At 34.8% G+C, this 19,242-nt stretch overlaps 3 protein-coding genes and 1 long non-coding RNA gene across 5 annotated transcripts; 2 read left to right on the top strand and 2 right to left on the bottom strand.

The window, feature by feature from the left end:
• The first annotated feature begins 2,845 nt into the window (after positions 1-2,845).
• LOC130998924 (ubiquitin-conjugating enzyme E2 28-like) lies at positions 2,846-6,178 on the top strand. 2 transcript variants are annotated; one of them, XM_057924356.1, is made up of 4 exons: positions 2,846-3,165; positions 4,274-4,401; positions 5,099-5,203; positions 5,774-6,178. In XM_057924356.1, the coding sequence occupies exons 1-4, from the start codon at positions 3,096-3,098 to the stop codon at positions 5,915-5,917; spliced, it is 447 nt and encodes a 148-aa protein (XP_057780339.1). In that variant the 5' UTR covers positions 2,846-3,095; the 3' UTR covers positions 5,918-6,178. The 2 variants fall into 2 exon arrangements, with proteins under 2 accessions (XP_057780339.1, XP_057780340.1); XM_057924357.1 differs by lacking the exon at positions 2,846-3,165 and adding an exon at positions 3,196-3,269.
• Positions 6,179-9,919: 3,741 nt separating this feature from the next.
• On the bottom strand, positions 9,920-10,198 carry LOC130998637 (60S ribosomal protein L38-like; the record flags this gene model as incomplete). The annotated part of the gene is made up of 1 exon (XM_057924051.1): positions 9,920-10,198. A coding segment is annotated over one exon (279 nt), but the record flags the coding sequence as incomplete, so codon positions are not given.
• Positions 10,199-10,549: 351 nt separating this feature from the next.
• On the bottom strand, positions 10,550-12,295 carry LOC130998923 (uncharacterized). Its single transcript, XR_009093344.1, has 3 exons — positions 11,120-12,295; positions 10,907-11,005; positions 10,550-10,787 (listed from the first exon to the last, which is right to left on the bottom strand). It is a non-coding gene; the product is annotated as an uncharacterized LOC130998923 (long non-coding RNA).
• A 4,735-nt stretch (positions 12,296-17,030) lies between these two features.
• LOC130998922 (pathogenesis-related genes transcriptional activator PTI6-like) lies at positions 17,031-18,257 on the top strand. The gene has a single exon (XM_057924355.1). The coding sequence runs from the start codon at positions 17,351-17,353 to the stop codon at positions 18,176-18,178; it is 828 nt and encodes a 275-aa protein (XP_057780338.1). The 5' UTR covers positions 17,031-17,350; the 3' UTR covers positions 18,179-18,257.
• Positions 18,258-19,242: the final 985 nt, after the last annotated feature.

Genomic DNA, 19,242 nt, shown 5'->3' with positions numbered 1-19,242 from the left:
AATCATCTCCTATAATTTGTATTTTTCCAGATCTGAAAATTATTGTTTGGGCTGAAGGGAATTTACTATATATAGCATATGGGGTTGTTATTATATATTATATAGATATGGGCCGGTAGTTTTTAAAAAGTATTGGGCCAAACAAGAGGCCCATACACAGGCCCAAATTCTCATTGGCCGATTTTCTTTAACTACGTCACATCTATTATTTCACCAAAAAAAATTGTCCACATATTATGACATTTGTATTTTTTTTTATTTTTTTTGTTAGCGTTTGGTTAGTTTTAGATTCTAGTTTAGGAATTACTTGATTCTTCCTGAATCATAATTCAAACTCAATTCAATTTATACATGCATAAATTATAATTCAAACAATCAAATTCAAAAAATTTAAGAATAACAATAAGCAAATTCGACACTAATCAGAATCTGTCAATTCAAAACTCAATTTAGATTTATGCATCATGAGTCAAATGCGGCGACGATGAGTGAGAAAACAGATCGTCCGAGGCGGTGGGGCGGGGCTGCGATGGCGGCGTGGCACCGAGAAAAAATAAAAGAGAGTGAAGGAGAGGGCGAGTTTCAGGTGTTGGCGCTAATCAGAATCCGTCAATTCAAAATTCAACTTGAGGCGGTGGGGCTGGGCTACGCTGGCGACGTTAACGATGGGGTGGGTAGAGTCAGAAGTTTTTCAGGAATATGCAACAGAATAAGATTAATTTAGGTTTTAGAAAATTATAAATATAAAATTAATTATCTAATTAAATAATAATTTCGGTAAGTTATACTTGATCATCAATAATTTATTATTTCAATACTATGTAACCCAAGATTTGGTCCGACTAGGCATTCGGTGGAGAGTTGGGGATGGCACGATGATTATTGTTTTCCGAGATCCTTGGTTGCGGCGGGACGAGGACTTCTATGTTTCGGCTCCATGCCCCCCCGACATGTGGGGATTGACTGTCAACGATCTTATTATTCCGGGTACTCGCAGTTGGGACGTTGAACTCTTGGAAGATATCTTGACGAAGCCTGATGTCAAGGCTATCATGGGAATTCCACTCATGCCGGCCCCTCAACCGGACGCTTTAGTTTGGCATTTCTCCCCTACCGGGAGGTACACGGTGAAGTCTGCTTATCGGCTTGCGAGTTCGCTCACTCTAGACCCTATGTATGCTGTGGAGGGTCAATGGGAGTCTCTTTGGCAAATTAAAGTTCCCCAAAAGGTGCAAAATTTCCTTTGGAGAGTTGCTCGAAATAACCTCCCCACGAAGGAGAAGCTGCTTTCGAGAGGTTCGATCGTTGGCGGTGAATGTGGGATTTGTAATGTTGGGTTTGAGAACCTTTGGCACCTATTTTTTAGTTGCTCGTTTGTTGTTAAGTGTTGGAGGCTGAACAACCTTGCCAACTATCTTGTCGACCATGAGCAACGGTGTGAATCATTTGTGCAGGCCCTCTTTGATATTCTTAGGGATGATGATGGCGATCGTAGAGTCCAAGCATGTATGTTATTCTGGCAGATTTTGAGGGATAGGAACTCAGCAGTGTGGAAAGGAGATCATCCCACCCCTGCCCGTGCTGTGCTTGCGGCGAAGTGTTGCTACGATGAGTGGCTAGCGGTCCAGACGAGGCGCTTCCCTCGGGCCAGGAATGCTGCACCGGGAGCTATCTGCGAGGGATGGCATCCTCTCCTTGTGGGCTGTGTTTGCTGCAATGATGACGCAACATTCTTTTCGGATAGCAACGCGATGGGGGTGGGGATGGTTATCCACGACCATGCTGGTAACTTCATTGCGGGTAAGGCTATCAGAATTCCGGGCATGCGTGCTATTGATGAAGGTGAATTGATGGGAATTAAGGAGGCCCTTTCATGGATGAAGGAGAAGGGATTTACACAGGGCTGGGTGGAAACCGATTTTAAACGGGCTCACGATGCGATTAGTTCAAGGGAGAGGAATATCGCAGAGGTGGGTATTATTGCTTCACATTGTAGAGATGACTATTGCTTATGCCAGAGGTCCGTATTCATTTTATCAAGAGAGCTAAGAATGCTATTGCTCATTGTCTACCGAAGTCAGCGAGAGATATCAATGCACCTCATGTTTGGAATGAACCCCCGTCCTTTATGGTGGGTCATCTCCACGTTCCATGTTTGTGTGCTTAATAAAATTCTCTCTTTACCTTAAAAAAAAGATTGTTGCCTAAGGTATTATAAAAGCACATCAATCAACTCATACTTAACCAATGTGGGACAAATAATGACAAATCACCACGTACTTAATTCACCACCCTTGACGGCCCATACCACCACAGACGACCCGTAGCGGCCCATAGCACTCCGAATGTATCAGAGCATGGAGTAAGTTTTGATACCATTTGTTACAACACTCTAAGTAGAACTCATCCTTAAAAGTCATGCTAGCTACCAAGGATATGGTGTCTAAGATGTTATAAACCACATCGTTCAACAATACTTAATCGACGAATCATGACACCGACCAAGTACCAAAGCTACCGGAATCGGGTAGAGTCATTAGCAAAATTTACTTAGCTAATTAAATTATTTATTTACGTGATTAACATTAATTTACACGAAAAGATTATATAACAATTCAATCACAAATTCATCATAATTCATCCACATAAATTTACCATATGTATTGATCAAGAATAAGTTAATATTGGTAGCGACACAATCAAGATTGTCAAAAATAGCTAACTCACATACTATAATGGGAGATTTGAAAATATCCACTCACTAAATTATCGTAATTAGAATTCCAATTAAAGTGATCGACACGCTTATAATATCCGAATATAACTATTTATTCAAAAAGGCAAATATTGCACATTAAATTAATTTATTAATAGAAAATAATTAAAAAGTCGCACTATATTCTCCTTAGCGTCAAGAAGCAGCAGCGGCAGCTGAACCAGAAGAAATTAGGGGGAGAAAAAGTAAAAAACAACAAAAAAAAAGTCTCATTTCTTTCAAGGAATTCGATCGTTCGTATATATACGCAACCTCATTTTTATCCGTGGGCTTCATTTTTTGCCCTTGAATTCAATTTGGCAGATCTGATTCATGAACGATGGCTTCCAAACGGATCTTGAAGGAGCTAAAGGATTTGCAGAAAGATCCTCCCACTTCCTGTAGCGCGGGTATTTAATTGGGCCAATTTTATTATTTTTTACAATTTTTTTTTGTTTTTATGTGGTCTATAGTTTGATCTTCGATTTGCGTGTTGGCTAGATGTGGCTAGATGGTAAATGAATATATTTCATGCGGTTTTTTTGGATTTTGTTGTTTCGATCGATTTTTGCGAGTAAATTTAAATCTTGGCCGTGCTACTCTGTGGCTAGCATCTAGATTAATAGTGGTTTGGTATGTTTCTTTTTCGCATTTTGATGTTGGTGAATATTTCACTTGCATTTGAATGATTTGTAGTTTTTTGGTCAGCAATCTTGCCTGTTACCGAGAAAGGTAAAAAAAAGAAGAGAATGAAAACGAAATATTTTTTTATTCAGTAAAAAGATTTTGGGGTGTTTCTTTTTTCCTTTGTGCAAAATGAGCGGTGGTATTTATTGAAAATGGGAAAGGTTAAATGAAACTGTGCATTATCTGGTGCCATTGGGATGTTGATAACTATTTGGGGGCTACCCTACTAATGTCCTGTTTGATTGTGCGTCGTTGATGTATATATTATGCTAGAAAGTTGAGATTCATTCATATTTTGCATTAACTTTTTCTTGAGGGGCATATGTTGCATAATTTTTTCTTGCGAGTCAATAATCATACTGATGTCCATATACACATGTTGATACATTAGAAGCTGGGGACATCATGTGTCCAGATAGAAAGGCGGGTAGCTAGCCCTACAAGAACTATAATGCATACTGAATTTTTCTTGTCCATTACCTAGACCAGTGAATGATCAAGGGAGAGCTTTGTTAATCTTCTTACGTTCTATGTTAAGGGATTAGTCATTTTTCCGATTTACTTTCTTGATTTTAGCGATTATTTACTTATTTGGTTATGAAGCTGATTCGAGAAAGCATTGAATTAAGAAGTGGATATTGCTAACAAATTGACTACGTATGATTTGTATTCCTAATTTTCCACTAGAAATCATTGTTTCCTCTTAAGCATCATGAGTTATTGTTTGCCGGTTTCGACTTTATACCAACCGTGTTGTTTAAACAATTGTGAGTATTTGTGTCGACTCATTCAATTAGCCGATATCTTAAGCTTCATTCCTTCTGTCGACAGGACCTGTTGGTGAAGACATGTTTCACTGGCAAGCCACTATAATGGGTCCACAAGATAGTCCTTATGCAGGAGGGGTGTTTTTAGTCACCATTCATTTCCCCCCTGATTACCCATTCAAACCTCCAAAGGTACGACATCTTTGAATTATCTTAGGAACTGTTGTTTCTTACTTGGTTAACTTGTTAATTGTTGTTGTCTTAAATTGTTTCAGTTTCTTGTCTAGTGATTTTCTTGTTGCCCTCGCATTTTAATTCCAATGGATGGTTCTAATCCCCCGTTGCATTTTATTACCTACATAAATTCACATCTTGGTATTTGGTGACATGAACTGCACAAAGATTATTATATCAACTTCATCAATGTAGTCGAACATTTGTTTTGCTAAAGATGTGTAGCGTAAAAGAAATTAGTTTTATCAGAAATTGAGCTTGAGGGTTCATCACAGTATTGGTATGCCATTTCAAGTGACGACTATCAAAATATTGTCTCTTATCATGAATTCTTGTTATTATTTATTTGAACATAAATTGAGATATGCTGGAAGGTTGTTATTTTTCCCCCTTGATCTCTTGCTATCGGCTTCAAAATTTTAGGCTTCACATTCTCGCTGCTTCATGGTTTTTACAACACGTTATAAATGTTGCAATCACATGCAGAAAGTGCTCTATGAAAATGATAGCATTGAAAGTTAGCAGTATCCTGTAAATCAGTTTAAGATGAACCAACCACCCCATCCCTACACGATACACCCATGGGTGTGGCCCATGCCTTCTCTTCCTCTTGGTTTTTGTATGTGAGATGTTAAACTAAACACGTCTTTTGCAGGTAGCATTCAGGACAAAAGTTTTTCACCCGAATATTAATAGCAATGGGAGCATTTGCCTTGATATCTTGAAAGAACAGTGGAGCCCTGCCTTGACAATTTCCAAGGTTAGTTTACATTTTCTACTGGTGTATCGCCCTGTGTTTAGCCAAATTATAAATACCATACGAAATGAATAACGACAATCAACACACTTATATGCTCTCTTCCCTATTCCAATAATAAATTCGTCCATCCTTCTCAGTTCTCATACAACCTTGTATTGTATTCCTCAATGGTCGTGAATGTGATAGTAAACATAATTTCTATAATGCTGTCAATCGTTGAAGACTGAAGAGTATACTTGCTTGCTGTAAATGTATAGTTCTTTTATCCTTAGGTTGCAAATGTGCTCAATATGCAACTCTACTGAAGCATTTTCTAAAAACTTGTCGACTGAGCTAGTCTTATTTATCCGCTGTCAAGCCAAGAACCAGACTTGACCAACACCAACAAATATGTTCCTTTTCATGAATAATCTGTTCAACCATGGGAGAGTTTGATGATACGTTAAATCTTTGTTTTCATGGTTCCTTTGCTGTCTGATTAGCTTTGCTTGCTGTGTCTTGCATCGAATATGTTTTACCTCATCTTAATGCACATACTTGTATGTGAGTCATAATTATATATACTTTCAGGTGTTGCTCTCGATCTGTTCACTCTTGACGGACCCAAACCCGGACGACCCCTTGGTACCTGAAATCGCGCACATGTACAAGACGGACAGGACCAAGTACGAGCAGACTGCTAGGAGCTGGACCCAGAAGTACGCGATGGGTTAAACCGACATCATGCCTCCCTCCCCCCTCCCCGATGGCTTAGATTTGCATTTATGTACAAATTATATTGTTCTTGGCCATGTTCTTGTAAGAAGAGCTTGAAACTGACAAGCAATGGTGGTTTGAATTGTTCATATGGAATGTCTATGCAGAAATGACTGGATTCGTCAATCGATCTTGTTTTTTGGTAAAACTGGATTTAGTTTATTGATCTTGTTTGATCAATATACTCATTAGTTATTTACTATAAACTACATTTGTGAACCTCATTTTATTTTTTGTTGTTTGTGATCTTTACTTGTTTATTAAAACGTCATTGATTTCCAATTTTGCTTCTCAATGTTGTTTTAATTAGATTTTGAAAAACAGTAGTTAAAGATGTAAAAGAGATGAGTTTTTTTTCTTTTTCTTTTTTATAAAAGGAAATTGATGAGGAGTAAAATATGCATATCAGCGCTGTGCACTATATAACGGGAACATTTCTATTTATTATTATTATTATTATTATTATTATTATTATTATTATTATTATTATTATTATTATTATTATTATTATTATTATTATTATTATTAAGTTAACCAGCGCATGTTTAATTGAAGACTTGGGATAGTAAAACAAATAACAGAGCTTCCGGCGAGAATCAAGCCAGCACAGGCGACTCAGATCAAGGTCAATGAATGAAATGGGCTTAAGCCCAATTATCTTAGTGAATGAGCTTGAGGCCTTAAGGCTTATTTACGAGCTTATAAATAGGGACTTAGTAGTGGGTTAGAAGAGGATCATCTCATTATTCATTCATCACTTGTAAAATGTAACTCTATCAAAGTATAGTGGAAAAACCGGGCAATCTCCGTGAACGTAGGTCTTAATGACTGAACCACGTAAATTCGTGTCTCGTTTATCGTTTTATATTTAGGGTGAAATTTCATGCTTCATCAGAAATAAGCTTCAATTATATCCATATTGATTTATTTATATTTTCCTGTAATTGTTCCAACGTCAAGAATTGAGGTTACAGAGCAAACTGATTTTTTTTTTCACTTTTTCTTGCTTTATCTGAAGAAAGATATAAATTGATTTAGAGGGTGTTTGGGAAAACTTTTTGTAAAGAGTTTATGAGCTCTTGGAACTTATAAGATGTTCTAATTTCTTAAGAGAAGTTGTCAGAGTGTTTGTATAATTGGGCGCTTATAAGTTAAAGAGAAAATTTTTAGTTAGAGAGAGAGAGAGGAAAAAAAAAGAAAGATAAACTTCAAAGGATGTATGGTGAAAATAAAAACTATAGATGAATAATATTTGTAAAATAATTATTACATATAAGATTATAAAAACTAAGTTGCGATAGAGAAACTTCTTTTTTGAGGAGCTTATTTTTAAAGCTTATAAATTGTTTAGGAACTTATTTTGCCACACTTTGAAAGAGCTTATAAGTTATTTTAAAGATTTTATAAGTTGTGTGCTTGTTGGCCAAACAGTAGGATGATTAATATCTACTATAAAAGTTAATCGGATCATGATTGAGGTGATCATGGCCTTATTAGATAAGTGTGGAACTGGGCCGGGTCGGGTCAGTTCAATCCCGTAAGGTCAAATGGAGAAATTGGACAGGGTCCGACCAAAATGAATCAGATTTTTTTTTTGTGAGTCATAATTTTATCTAATCTTATAAAAACCAATATGGAGTAGATCATAATTGACACCTCTTGCTAGTGATCTAATCCAAATAAAATTAATAAAAGATAGGGTAGAAACGAAGTCGTGGGAAAATGGGATAAAATTAATTTAAGGTTTCACATCACTCTAAAGGTTTGCAAGGAAACCATTTTATTCTCTTACTAGTGTATAACCCGTCGAGATTCGACGGGATATTACATTATAATATAATTTATAGTATTTTTTGTCAATTATTTTGTCGGTAGATATATTATTTGTTTTTACTCCCTCCGTCTCATAATAAGTGGCTTAAAACTTTTTGCGGCACTGAAATTGAGGAGAATATGTAAATTGGTTAAAAATGGTAGGGCCTACCTCTTTTTTAGGGTTAAATTTTTTTATTTAGGGAAATGGGCCACTTATATTGGGACAGCCCAAAATGGAATACATGCCACTTTTAATAGGACGGATGGAGTATTTTATTTTATCTGTTGTTCAATTTTTACTGGGACATCACTTTAATATCTTTGTCATATTCTCAAAATTGTTAATGTTATGTGAAACATATAAGATACGTCACTAAGCAACGTAATTGCATCAATTGGCATTTAATTACGAATAAAACTAATATAAAACTGAAGAAATTTTCTAACTCGTTGACCATTATGCCATAATTTACTTAATTGCCAACATGATTCAAAATTTCATTTGCTATCGGGGCAACTAACAGAACATTTTAGAATAATCCAATAGACCAGGATAATTGATGAATCAGTTTGAACATAGATTATGGTTCTTTCTATTTTTTACACTATCTGTTAATGTTGTTAATATTTCAAAACTAATAATGCAAAGGAAAGGTTTAAGAAAAATGAATTCTAGTTCTTGCAACTGCGATAGTATTCAACTCAAATGTGGTGGAAGCTCTTTTATGTGAATGGTGGAAATTGAAAAAGAATAAATGAAATTGTTATCACCTGAAATCGACGGTCACAACCTTGTTTAGCACTCTCACCAGTTGAATCTCCTTCGATTATGAATATACCTAAAAAACTTTTGAGGGTAAATATCAATTTTTGACCCATCGTTCGAACGTTTTCTAAAAAATATCCCACCCAAAGCGAAATTACAAACAATACTCATCGTTTCATTTTTTTCTTTTTTGTGGCCCGCAAAAATAATCCGGCAACCGATACATGACGTGTTCCGGTCATGTGTCATGTGGGTATTACACGCAGAATTTAGAAAAAAAGAAAAAAACTTATAAAATACACGTGAGTTAAACAACTCTTCATTTCTGAAAATGGGTGAGTTATGAATCTTCTCATTCTCTCCTAATTAAACCCTACCTTCATCTCTGTAAAAACCCTACCTTATCATCTAAAACCGCAGCTCTACCTTATTGTCATCGTTGGACTCGTGCTTCCATCGCCGTTCACAGTGTTGGCTACAAGAAACTACTCAACAGTTCTCTACCAATTCTCTCAGCTGGTCCACTTAGCACCATAGGAAAAGGATCAATAAAATTCTCATGTTAAAACTCCTTTAGGTACCGCCAAATCTAGTTTCAATAGCTAAAACCAAGTTTTAATGTATTGAAAGGTATACTTCAGGTACCGCCAAATCTAGTCCTATTGCCGCCCAAATTAGGGGTGTGCATTCAGTTATATGGTTCGATTTTTGTTAAAAACCAAACCAAACCATATTTTTGTTCGGCTTGAAAAAAAAAATCGAACCGAACCGAATAAACCAATAAATCGAACCGAATTAATCAAAAATTTTATAATGAAAACCGAACCGAACCGAAAAACCAAACTAATCTGGAAAAAAAAACACAATTTTTTTTTTAAAAATTGAAAATTCCATAAAAAAAATTATAAAAATTTTAAAAATAGTAGAAGTTAGATATTATAAAATTATAATTAAAATATTATATACATATATATGTTATAAATATAATTTGGTTTTTCGGTTTTGTTCGGTTTTAAAAAATTCGAACCGAACTGAAAAACCGAATTTTTATGAAAAAAAAATCGAACCGAACCGAAAAACTGAAAAAACCGAACCATATTTTAAAATTTTGGTTTGGAACGGTTCGGTTATTTGGTTTCGGATTTTTTGCTCACCCCTAGCCCAAATCACAAAATCTTACCATTCCCAAACCCAAATCATTAAAATCCCCAAATTATTTTTTTGACGAATTCAATTGATAACTAACAACTCAAAATTGAGCCCATACAAATCCATGGCTTCAACATCAATTCAAAATAACAACCAAAGGATTCAAAAGGAGAATAATGCAGAATTAAGAAAGCCAACAACTGACTACAGTAAAGATCCGCCATTGACTTCTACAGGTCCTGCACGCTCAAACATGGTGGGAGGGATTGCTTCAGCTTCTCAGCCTTCTCAGAGTCGAACACACACAGTGTGTAAAGATACTTGGAGCACCGAACCTTGAACTTCACGACATCCTTGCTCCTCTTAATTTTCACAGATCGTGCATCCTTCCTTCGAGCAATGAGAAGGAAGTCCTTGATCTCATGGATTTGCTTAGGCAGGTTTTCTGGGATAACTTCAGTTGAAGGTGCAGTGGCAGCAAAACTGAAAAACCCTCTAAAATTCCCAAATTATTAAAATCTCACACAGGAGCAATAATATTTTAAAATGTAAACCTTTTGACACCAGGGGTGTACAGAAGGTTTGAGTGATTTCTCACTATTGTTTTAGGCCAAAAACTAATATTTACCCTTTTTTTGAAATGAATTAATGCTCTTTGTTGTAAGGTTATAGACTAAAAGAATACACAAGAGCATAAAAATGTAAACATGTAGACGTGTAGTACATAACAAAAGGATACAACTATACCAACTTTTGCTGGATCGGTTTCATAACAATCAGCAAGCTTTCCCGGAAGGGACGATGATTATAGGACACTATTTTGTCTCACCAATTCTCTGGCCCTCTTTGCCGCTAGCCACCTAAAAAAAGAGGGAAAAAATGAAGAAATGAAATGATCACTAAGTGAGAAATCGCCGTAACAATAGCTTAGACAGATGCATTAGATATTACAGATGGCGCTGAAGATACCTTGAGAGCATTGAGGGACTTCGACATAACTACATCAAGGACTTGAGGATGCAACTCCAGGTACTCGGTAAGATATTCTAGAATAGATTGATCAATAATCTTCCCCACCTCCGGGTTTCCTGATATCGTCTTTTAGTTCAAAAAGATAAAAATTACAGTTGGTATTTAGTTACAAAATCATAAACATCTATAAGACATGTTTCTCCTAGAAAATGGTTTAAGAACTAATGCATAAGTGAAAAAGACACCTTTGTTTGTCTTTCAAATTTTGAATTTGGAACTTTCACAGAAATCCCATAAGTTAGCCCCTATCTTACATGCTCTCCACTTAAACTAATATCCTTTTCCTGAAATCAAGCAGCTGAATGATTTCGTTTCACTCTTTCTACTAACTTGCTTTGAGAGCAGATATATCAATTAAAAATAAAACGACAGAAAATATTAAAACAGACGTGGGATACCTTAATGACTTTAGACTTCTTTAAGAGATTGTTGAGGGTTCTTGTTAATGAAGCCTTTACACCATTAATGTGGGTGCCACCATCAACTGTTCTAATGATGTTAGCATAGCATATCTTAACAATGTATCTGAAGGAGAATCCAAACACCTGTATGAAGATCAACAAAGCACAATTAACTTCCCAAACGAAGACAGGTAATTCACATCCTTCTTCACTTGACAATATTGTTCCTTTGTACTTAGCATGGCATCACAAGAAGGTTAAAGCAAAAGAAAATGAATACGAGATATAGGAAAAAAGAAACTTATAACTCTTTACAATTAAAGTGCAATATTAATTGAGATCCCTTCTACTTCTTCTGAATCCTACAACTTCGTGCAAAAGTTTCTCGACCAGACATATGTAAGTAATTTCTTACATGAACTGATAAAGATTAATAATACGTAGCAGAAAATTATTAAAGCATATAGTAATTATTGAAATACTACCTTCATATTCACTTATTTGTGTAGCCAGGCTAATTAGCTACAAGATTTGCTATGAGAAATGAAATGAAAGTTATGAAACACTTGAAAAATTCAAGTTCATCTGTTAAGTTCTTTTGGTGGAAAGCGATAGCATCAGATTATCAGTTTGAAAATATGTTATCGTTATAAATTCATGGCTGCACAAATAAGGAGGGAAAGAACCAAATTGGAAAAATACAAATTCTTCATAAACCAAAAACAGAAAAAGAAAAATGAAAGTAAGATTTGAACAAAGACATCTTTTTTTACGTCCGCAATACCAAATTCCAATAACCAAACATTATAGGATCAACTATGCTTCAAAATCATTTGCTGTGAAGATTAGCATATCTCAAAATGCAACCATGGGGTTGACTTCAGAATAGACACCACTAACTTTTTGCTTTGAATAGGTAGATAAAAACCAGCTCCATTCAATATGGAAAAATGCTAAAGCATCCAGAACATAAATCCAATAATTATTATGTAGTCTGCTAGCTTATGCCAAAAGAGAAAAATGATGAAACTCTATAACCTCAATTCACCATTTTCTAATTTCTTTCCTAGTCAAAGAGCAAGCTAAAATATTGATTAAAAGATTTGATCATGAAAACGTCACTACCTACTCTTGACTATTTCATGTTCACATAACTACAAGCATCGCATTAAATGCGAAAATTATTGATAATGAAATGGAAATTGCTTACTCAACCACCAGAAAGAATTGTAGCAATTGAAAGAGCAATGCTCGACTTCCTGGATACCTAAATCCATTGAAAATTTCATTAGCACAACAACTCAAAAGAGTTACAAATTTAAAAGTTAGACAAAAAATCGATTTGAGAAATCATATACATAAACTTTAGAGACGTCTACTAATTATTTATAAATTTTCTTACCAGTAGAACTTTGGGAGAGCCATTTTTGGTTTCTAACAGTGATTTAGCAGTTTTTGCTATTTGTAATTTGTAAGGAACATCATATATGCGTTGGGTAATGCAATGCATATCAATCTCATAAATCTTATCAAAATTGAAATAACAAAAAACTGACAAGTGAAGCTGCCCAATCTTTTGTCTCAGACTCAATCGTTCTGTACCAGAAAAACAAAATATCTAAAAATATTGAGGACTCTGGAAAAATCTATTTCATCAAATGGAAGAGAACCTATCAATGTTGAGATTTTCACCCAAACCCAAGAAAATTAAAAATCAAATAAAGACCCAGGCAACTCTAAAATGGATTAACTGAAATGTTTATCATTAAAAAAGAATGGCAGATTCACAGTAAATATCAAAATATGGGCTATTCGGTGCAACAGTATTATAACTATGTGTTGATAGTATACACATAAATTTTTTCCCTTATTAGAGTTCTATAGGCATGGATGGCAATCTGACGGAAGTGAATTGTAATACTTCTTCAAATTTTCATTTTAGTCTACGAAAGTAAAAAATTTGGGGGAAAAAAAACTGTTTCAGAACCTCTATAACGATATGCCTTCTTTTTTCCCTGTAATTCAACAACACAAACCTCCATCCCCTTAGACTCGGAGGAAGCAGAACATCAGCTGGCATAATACCTTCAAATTTAAATTCGAATCTTGACGGGTTATACACTAGTTAGAGAGAGAGAGAGGAAAAAAAAAGAAAGATAAACTTCAAAGGATGTATGGTGAAAATAAAAACTATAGATGAATAATATTTGTAAAATAATTATTACATATAAGATTATAAAAACTAAGTTGCGATAGAGAAACTTCTTTTTTGAGGAGCTTATTTTTAAAGCTTATAAATTGTTTAGGAACTTATTTTGCCACACTTTGAAAGAGCTTATAAGTTATTTTAAAGATTTTATAAGTTGTGTGCTTGTTGGCCAAACAGTAGGATGATTAATATCTACTATAAAAGTTAATCGGATCATGATTGAGGTGATCATGGCCTTATTAGATAAGTGTGGAACTGGGCCGGGTCGGGTCAGTTCAATCCCGTAAGGTCAAATGGAGAAATTGGACAGGGTCCGACCAAAATGAATCAGATTTTTTTTTTGTGAGTCATAATTTTATCTAATCTTATAAAAACCAATATGGAGTAGATCATAATTGACACCTCTTGCTAGTGATCTAATCCAAATAAAATTAATAAAAGATAGGGTAGAAACGAAGTCGTGGGAAAATGGGATAAAATTAATTTAAGGTTTCACATCACTCTAAAGGTTTGCAAGGAAACCATTTTATTCTCTTAAGTTGTTGACCTAAATATTCTATTTGAGATTTTCCTCAAAAATATGTATGTCAACTCACTTTATATTCATGCACTGCGATTTTACTCATAAAATGTTAGTATATAAAATAATACAGCAGAATCTTAAATTATTGAAAATAGATAGTTATCCAAAACCATGCTTCTAATGTCGGAAGCGGCGACTTTTAAAGGCGTGTTTCATCACTGTTGATGGAATCAAATTAGGGGGGTGTATTCATTGTGGATTTTCACAGACTTAAAAAAGTCTATGGAATTTAAATTCCATGGAATTTACATAGATTCCAGATAAGTTTCAAAGAATTCGTGGTTGAATTTCACCCCGATTTTTACTGATTTTCGAAGACTTTACGGGACAATTTTGGAATTGAATTCCATGAAACCAACGCCCGCTGAGTCCCAGCACCGCTGGAAACCCAACGACCGCTGGGTTCCAGCGAGCTACAAAAAAACCAAAAGCCTTTAACAACATATCTCTTCCCAAGAAAGCTACAGAATCACCCAGAATGCCAGCATTTCAAGAAACCTCAAGTAATAAAAGAAAAATGAAATATTTTCATCCATAAGCCCTTCAGAAATTAAATTGTAAATCTGGGTGAATCTTATTTTTGGGAATTCAGAAAAACACACAAAAATGTGAGTGGTGGGTGTTCCACACACCTCAACCACACTTACCCAGATAACAACAAAGAAAGTGTTGTAGTTGCAGTTGCAGATGTAGCATAGGTGCATAGAATGCTAAACGGTGCTGATAATTAATTAATGATGGTAATAATGAAATGATAATTGCTGTCTGCGGTGGTTTCAGGAAAGGAATATGAATATATGATCATGGATATACACATTAATGGGAACCCATCGAGCGCTGGACTTTCTCAACGGGTGCTGAATTCCGGCGCTCGCTGGCTTCTTGCCCGCGAGCGCTGGAACTCAGCGCTCGCTTAAAACTTCATGGATTTCAATTCTCGTGGTTCTTGGCCGGATTTCGTCGTGTGTATTTTTTGGATGAAATCCATGAAAGTCATTCCGGATTTTAAGTCAATGGAATAACGAATACACCTAGATTTGTATGAATTTTAAAAAGTCTGAAACGAATACACCCAGATTTATATGGACTTTTAAAAGTCTTGAACGAATACACCCAAATTTCTGCAGACTTTTAAAAGTCTTGAACGAATACACCCAGACTTTTAAAATCCATAGAAATTCATTAAATTCCACAACGATTACACCTCCCTAAGTTAACAGAGAGTGTCTCAGACATATTCATGCATAAATATTTTTTTATGTCTTCATCTATTTTTTAATATCAACTATATATCTCAATTAACTTAGGCCAATCATTAATTCATTATGAGAATTAACCCTACTTATTAGCTACATATTGTTGGGGTTTGTAGATTCTAAGTTTTCGTATTTAGTACTAGTATTATTCTATTCTGTTGCTCCACGAAAATTATAGTCTTTATTTTAATTTATTTTATTTTTGAAAATAATTTATTATATTTTAAATTTTATTCACATTCAATATTTACTAAAGGAATTCAATTATTTAACATATAATCAATTTTGGTGCTTCTTTTTTTCCACTCAATTTTTTAATAAATTACTACGCATGTCTAAATTATTTATTAAAATTTGTATCCAATAAAATCACACACGGTGCTAAGAAAGAAGTGTGATGGATTTAATATATGGTATAGTATATAATATTAACCCCCTACAAAGGTACTCAATCGAGTACTAATTGGTACGGGTAGATGACAATAATATGGTATAATATAAAGTTTCCAAATTTTAAATAGATGACAAAATAAACATATTTATTGTGGCTGACCATGTTTCTTTCTTTCTTTTGCTTCAAGCACAAGTTTTCCACTGTGCACACTTATTAATACAGTTCTTTGACTTCCTTTTTAAATTTAGATATTTAATTTACCCTCTACAATTTAATTCAAAACATAAATTTGCGGTCGATATGTAAATTAAGAAAAATATGTAAATTAATTAAAAATGATAGAATTTATAATTTTTTAAGGGTTCAATTTTACTATTTATGAAAATAAATCACTTACAGTAATAGGGAGAGAGTAATATAGCACTCCCTCTGTCCCATGAAGCATGATCCAATTCTTTTCGGCACGAAAATAAAATATTTATATTTTGTGTATTAAATGTGGTATGTGAAAAAGTGAAAAGGTGAATAAAGGGTAATTTTTTTTACCATTTTTAGAAATAGGTCAAGGTTCGTGAGACAACTCAAAAAGAAAACTGAGTCATGTTTCATGGGTCGAATGGAGTATTATTTTTAAACTTTATTGGTGAAAATAAAATACTCTAGTGGTTCTTCACTAAACAGAAAACCGAACAGAAAAAAAAAAAAAAGGCCACAATATTTTCACAATTCTTCTTCATGATTAATTATGTCATGATTGAAAATAATAATTATGTCTGTTTAGCATAGTATGAAAATCTTTTAAACCTTAAAAGTTTTTTTTTTTTTTTTGAGGAAATTTAAACCTTAAAAGTTGATATGGTTGGAAGATGACTACCTAAAATCTCGAGCCTCGAGAACTTGAGGTGCAAGTATCACCAAATTTTAGTTTATGGCATTTACATATTTTATTTATGTAAATAAAATAAAATATTTTATAGACGTATTTCGTTAGTATTATACACGATAAAAGTCTTGTATATTAATTTGACGTCATATTTTTACCGAGCCGGAACACAAAATATATGCTTAAATATAGTATAATATGAGGTTGAAATATAAAGGAGATGATTTGAATTGACCAGTGGCATGCAAAATTGATGCTGGAAATTGAATTTATGCCTTCAAATAAACTTAAGGCGAAACAAAATTAAAGGAAGTAGGCCAAATAAAATAAGTAAATCATACATAGGAATTATTTGGTTTATGGCAAAAAAAACATTTACGTGGATGGTAAGGAAAATCTGTTCAATTAATATCAATCTCCTCCAAAACTATATTTATCTTAAAAGGTGGAGATCTTTTCAAAAGGTTTAAAATTTAAAAATGAATTTATTGAATAGTTCAAATTCAAATTAAATCTGTTGCAAACATACTAATTTTCTCCATAAGAAAAGGTAAAAATTATTGATTCCAGAGAGTTAAGGATACTCTCTCTCTCTGTTTTCTTCTCTCTCACTCTCTCTCTCTCTCTCGCTCTCTTATAAATTAGAGAATTTGGGAGAATCTCTCACTATCAGTATCAGTTAGAAAATTACTGCTTTTACTATTGATTCTTAATCTTCATCAGTTACAACAACGCCTCTTTCACTCCCCCTCTCTCTCTCTCTTCAATTTTCCTGTTTTTCACCTTTTTCTTCCACAAATTCTTCATTTTTCTCACTCCATTTTTTTGCTGGTTTAGTTTTTGAGTTTTTGTCGATCTTCATGTTTCATCACTGCCACTCTCTCTCTCTACACTGAAAAAAAAATGAGTTCAAGACATTTACCCATCAAATACTCAGAGCAGAAAATCGTCACCACAAAATTCCTCCCATGCAGCGGCGCCGCCGCCGCCGCCACCGCGCCCTACCACCCGCCGCGCGTCGTGAGGATCTTTGTTACCGACGGCGACGCCACCGACTCCTCCGGCGACGAGTGCGATCACAGCTGCGGGCGCCAGGTCCGCCGCCACGTCAACGAGATTAGGCTAGAGAGAGAAAACACCGCCGCCGCCGTCAAAAAAGCCGCTACAGAAGGCGCCAGGAAGAAAAAGAAGCGGCCGGCGCCGGCGAGGCCGGGGGCGGGGAACGAGGAAGGGAAGGGCAAGAAATTCCGCGGCGTGCGGCAGCGGCCGTGGGGGAAATGGTCGGCGGAGATCCGCGATCCGGCGCGGCGGGCGAGGGTTTGGCTGGGGACGTTCGACACGGCGGAGGAGGCCGCGATGGCCTACGATAAGGCGTCGATCGAGATACGCGGCCCCGACGCCGTCACCAATTTCCTGAAACCGCCGCAGCGGGAGGCGGAGGAGACGACGGTCGCCGAGGAATGCTCCCGCAAGGAGGAGGGCTACGGCTCGCCGATTTCGGTTTTGGGGTTTTTGGGGTTTAGGGGAAATGATCTGATGAATGATAAATTCGAAGACGAGGTTTTGATGGACGAATCTCTGCCGTTGGATCGTTCCTTCTTGGACGACTTCGATTCTCTGCCGTTGATCTGCGATGAGATTAGTGTACCTAAATTAGATATTGATGATTTCGCGTCGTTGCCTTGGGATTTTGTCGATGGTTTATTGGTAGATGATTCTAGCTTCACTTAAGCGACGTCGTATCTTAAAATTATTGTGCTACTTTTTTGAACTCAGGAAGAAAAATATCAAAATAAATGTTTATAAGTTACTATGTGTGTGTGTTTTGTTTTCCTAGTTAAGTGTTATTAAGAAATTTACTAGTATAATTTATTTTGGTATTTATGGTGTAATTAAGGCGGGAAATGTGGAGTTTTTGGTAACTTGTAGATGGTTTTGATTTGTATTCTCTGCATTACTTTGTTAATATGTGTAATTTTTTTAGCTAAATGAGAATCTACTTAACTGAATAAATTAATCATTAATCAATGAAATAATGAGTGATGAAGAAGGTTAAAACTAATGAAGTACAAAATGACAATATTATTTTTGCAAGAGACAAAAACTGACCACAAGTTGTGAGTTTGAAAAATGGGACCCACATAATTGATATTTTGACAACCAATCAGTTCATGAAAACATAAGTTCGATGATTACTATGAATATATTTGTGCTGACGGAGAAAGAAAGAAAAATAAATAAATAAGACTATATTTTATTTGTTGATTTAACATTATACTTTTACTCCTTCAAATAGAAACCGTGCTAAAAAATTATTGATATTACAAGGTGTAATTTGTAGGCGCATGACAAATAGAATAACACTATATTTTATTTGTTGATTTGACATTGCACTTTTACTGCTACTTCAAATAGAAACTTATTTATAACTCGAAATTGGTAGAAATATTGGCTTTTATGTCGTTTCTACTTTAATCATGTGTGTTCTATGTGACCGAAAACATTGTCATTTACATTCAATGCACATTTGCTAAATAGAATAATAGAACAAAAGTATGATATAAAATACTCCACAATATCAATGAGGGTTAGAATTAGTACAATCATAATATGCATGGTATGATGGTATACTCCATATATATCTCAGTCTTCTTGTAATACTATAAATTTTATGTATTTTTATGTATATAATAATGCATTATTATTATTATTATTATTATTATTATTATTATTATTATTATTATTATTATTATTATTATTATTATTATTATTATTATTATGTGGTGAAGGCGGTT

The sequence above is a fragment of the Salvia miltiorrhiza genome, chromosome 8, assembly GCF_028751815.1.
Source record: "Salvia miltiorrhiza cultivar Shanhuang (shh) chromosome 8, IMPLAD_Smil_shh, whole genome shotgun sequence".
NCBI lineage: Eukaryota > Viridiplantae > Streptophyta > Magnoliopsida > Lamiales > Lamiaceae > Salvia > Salvia miltiorrhiza.
This window is presented reverse-complemented; position numbering and strand designations above follow the sequence as displayed.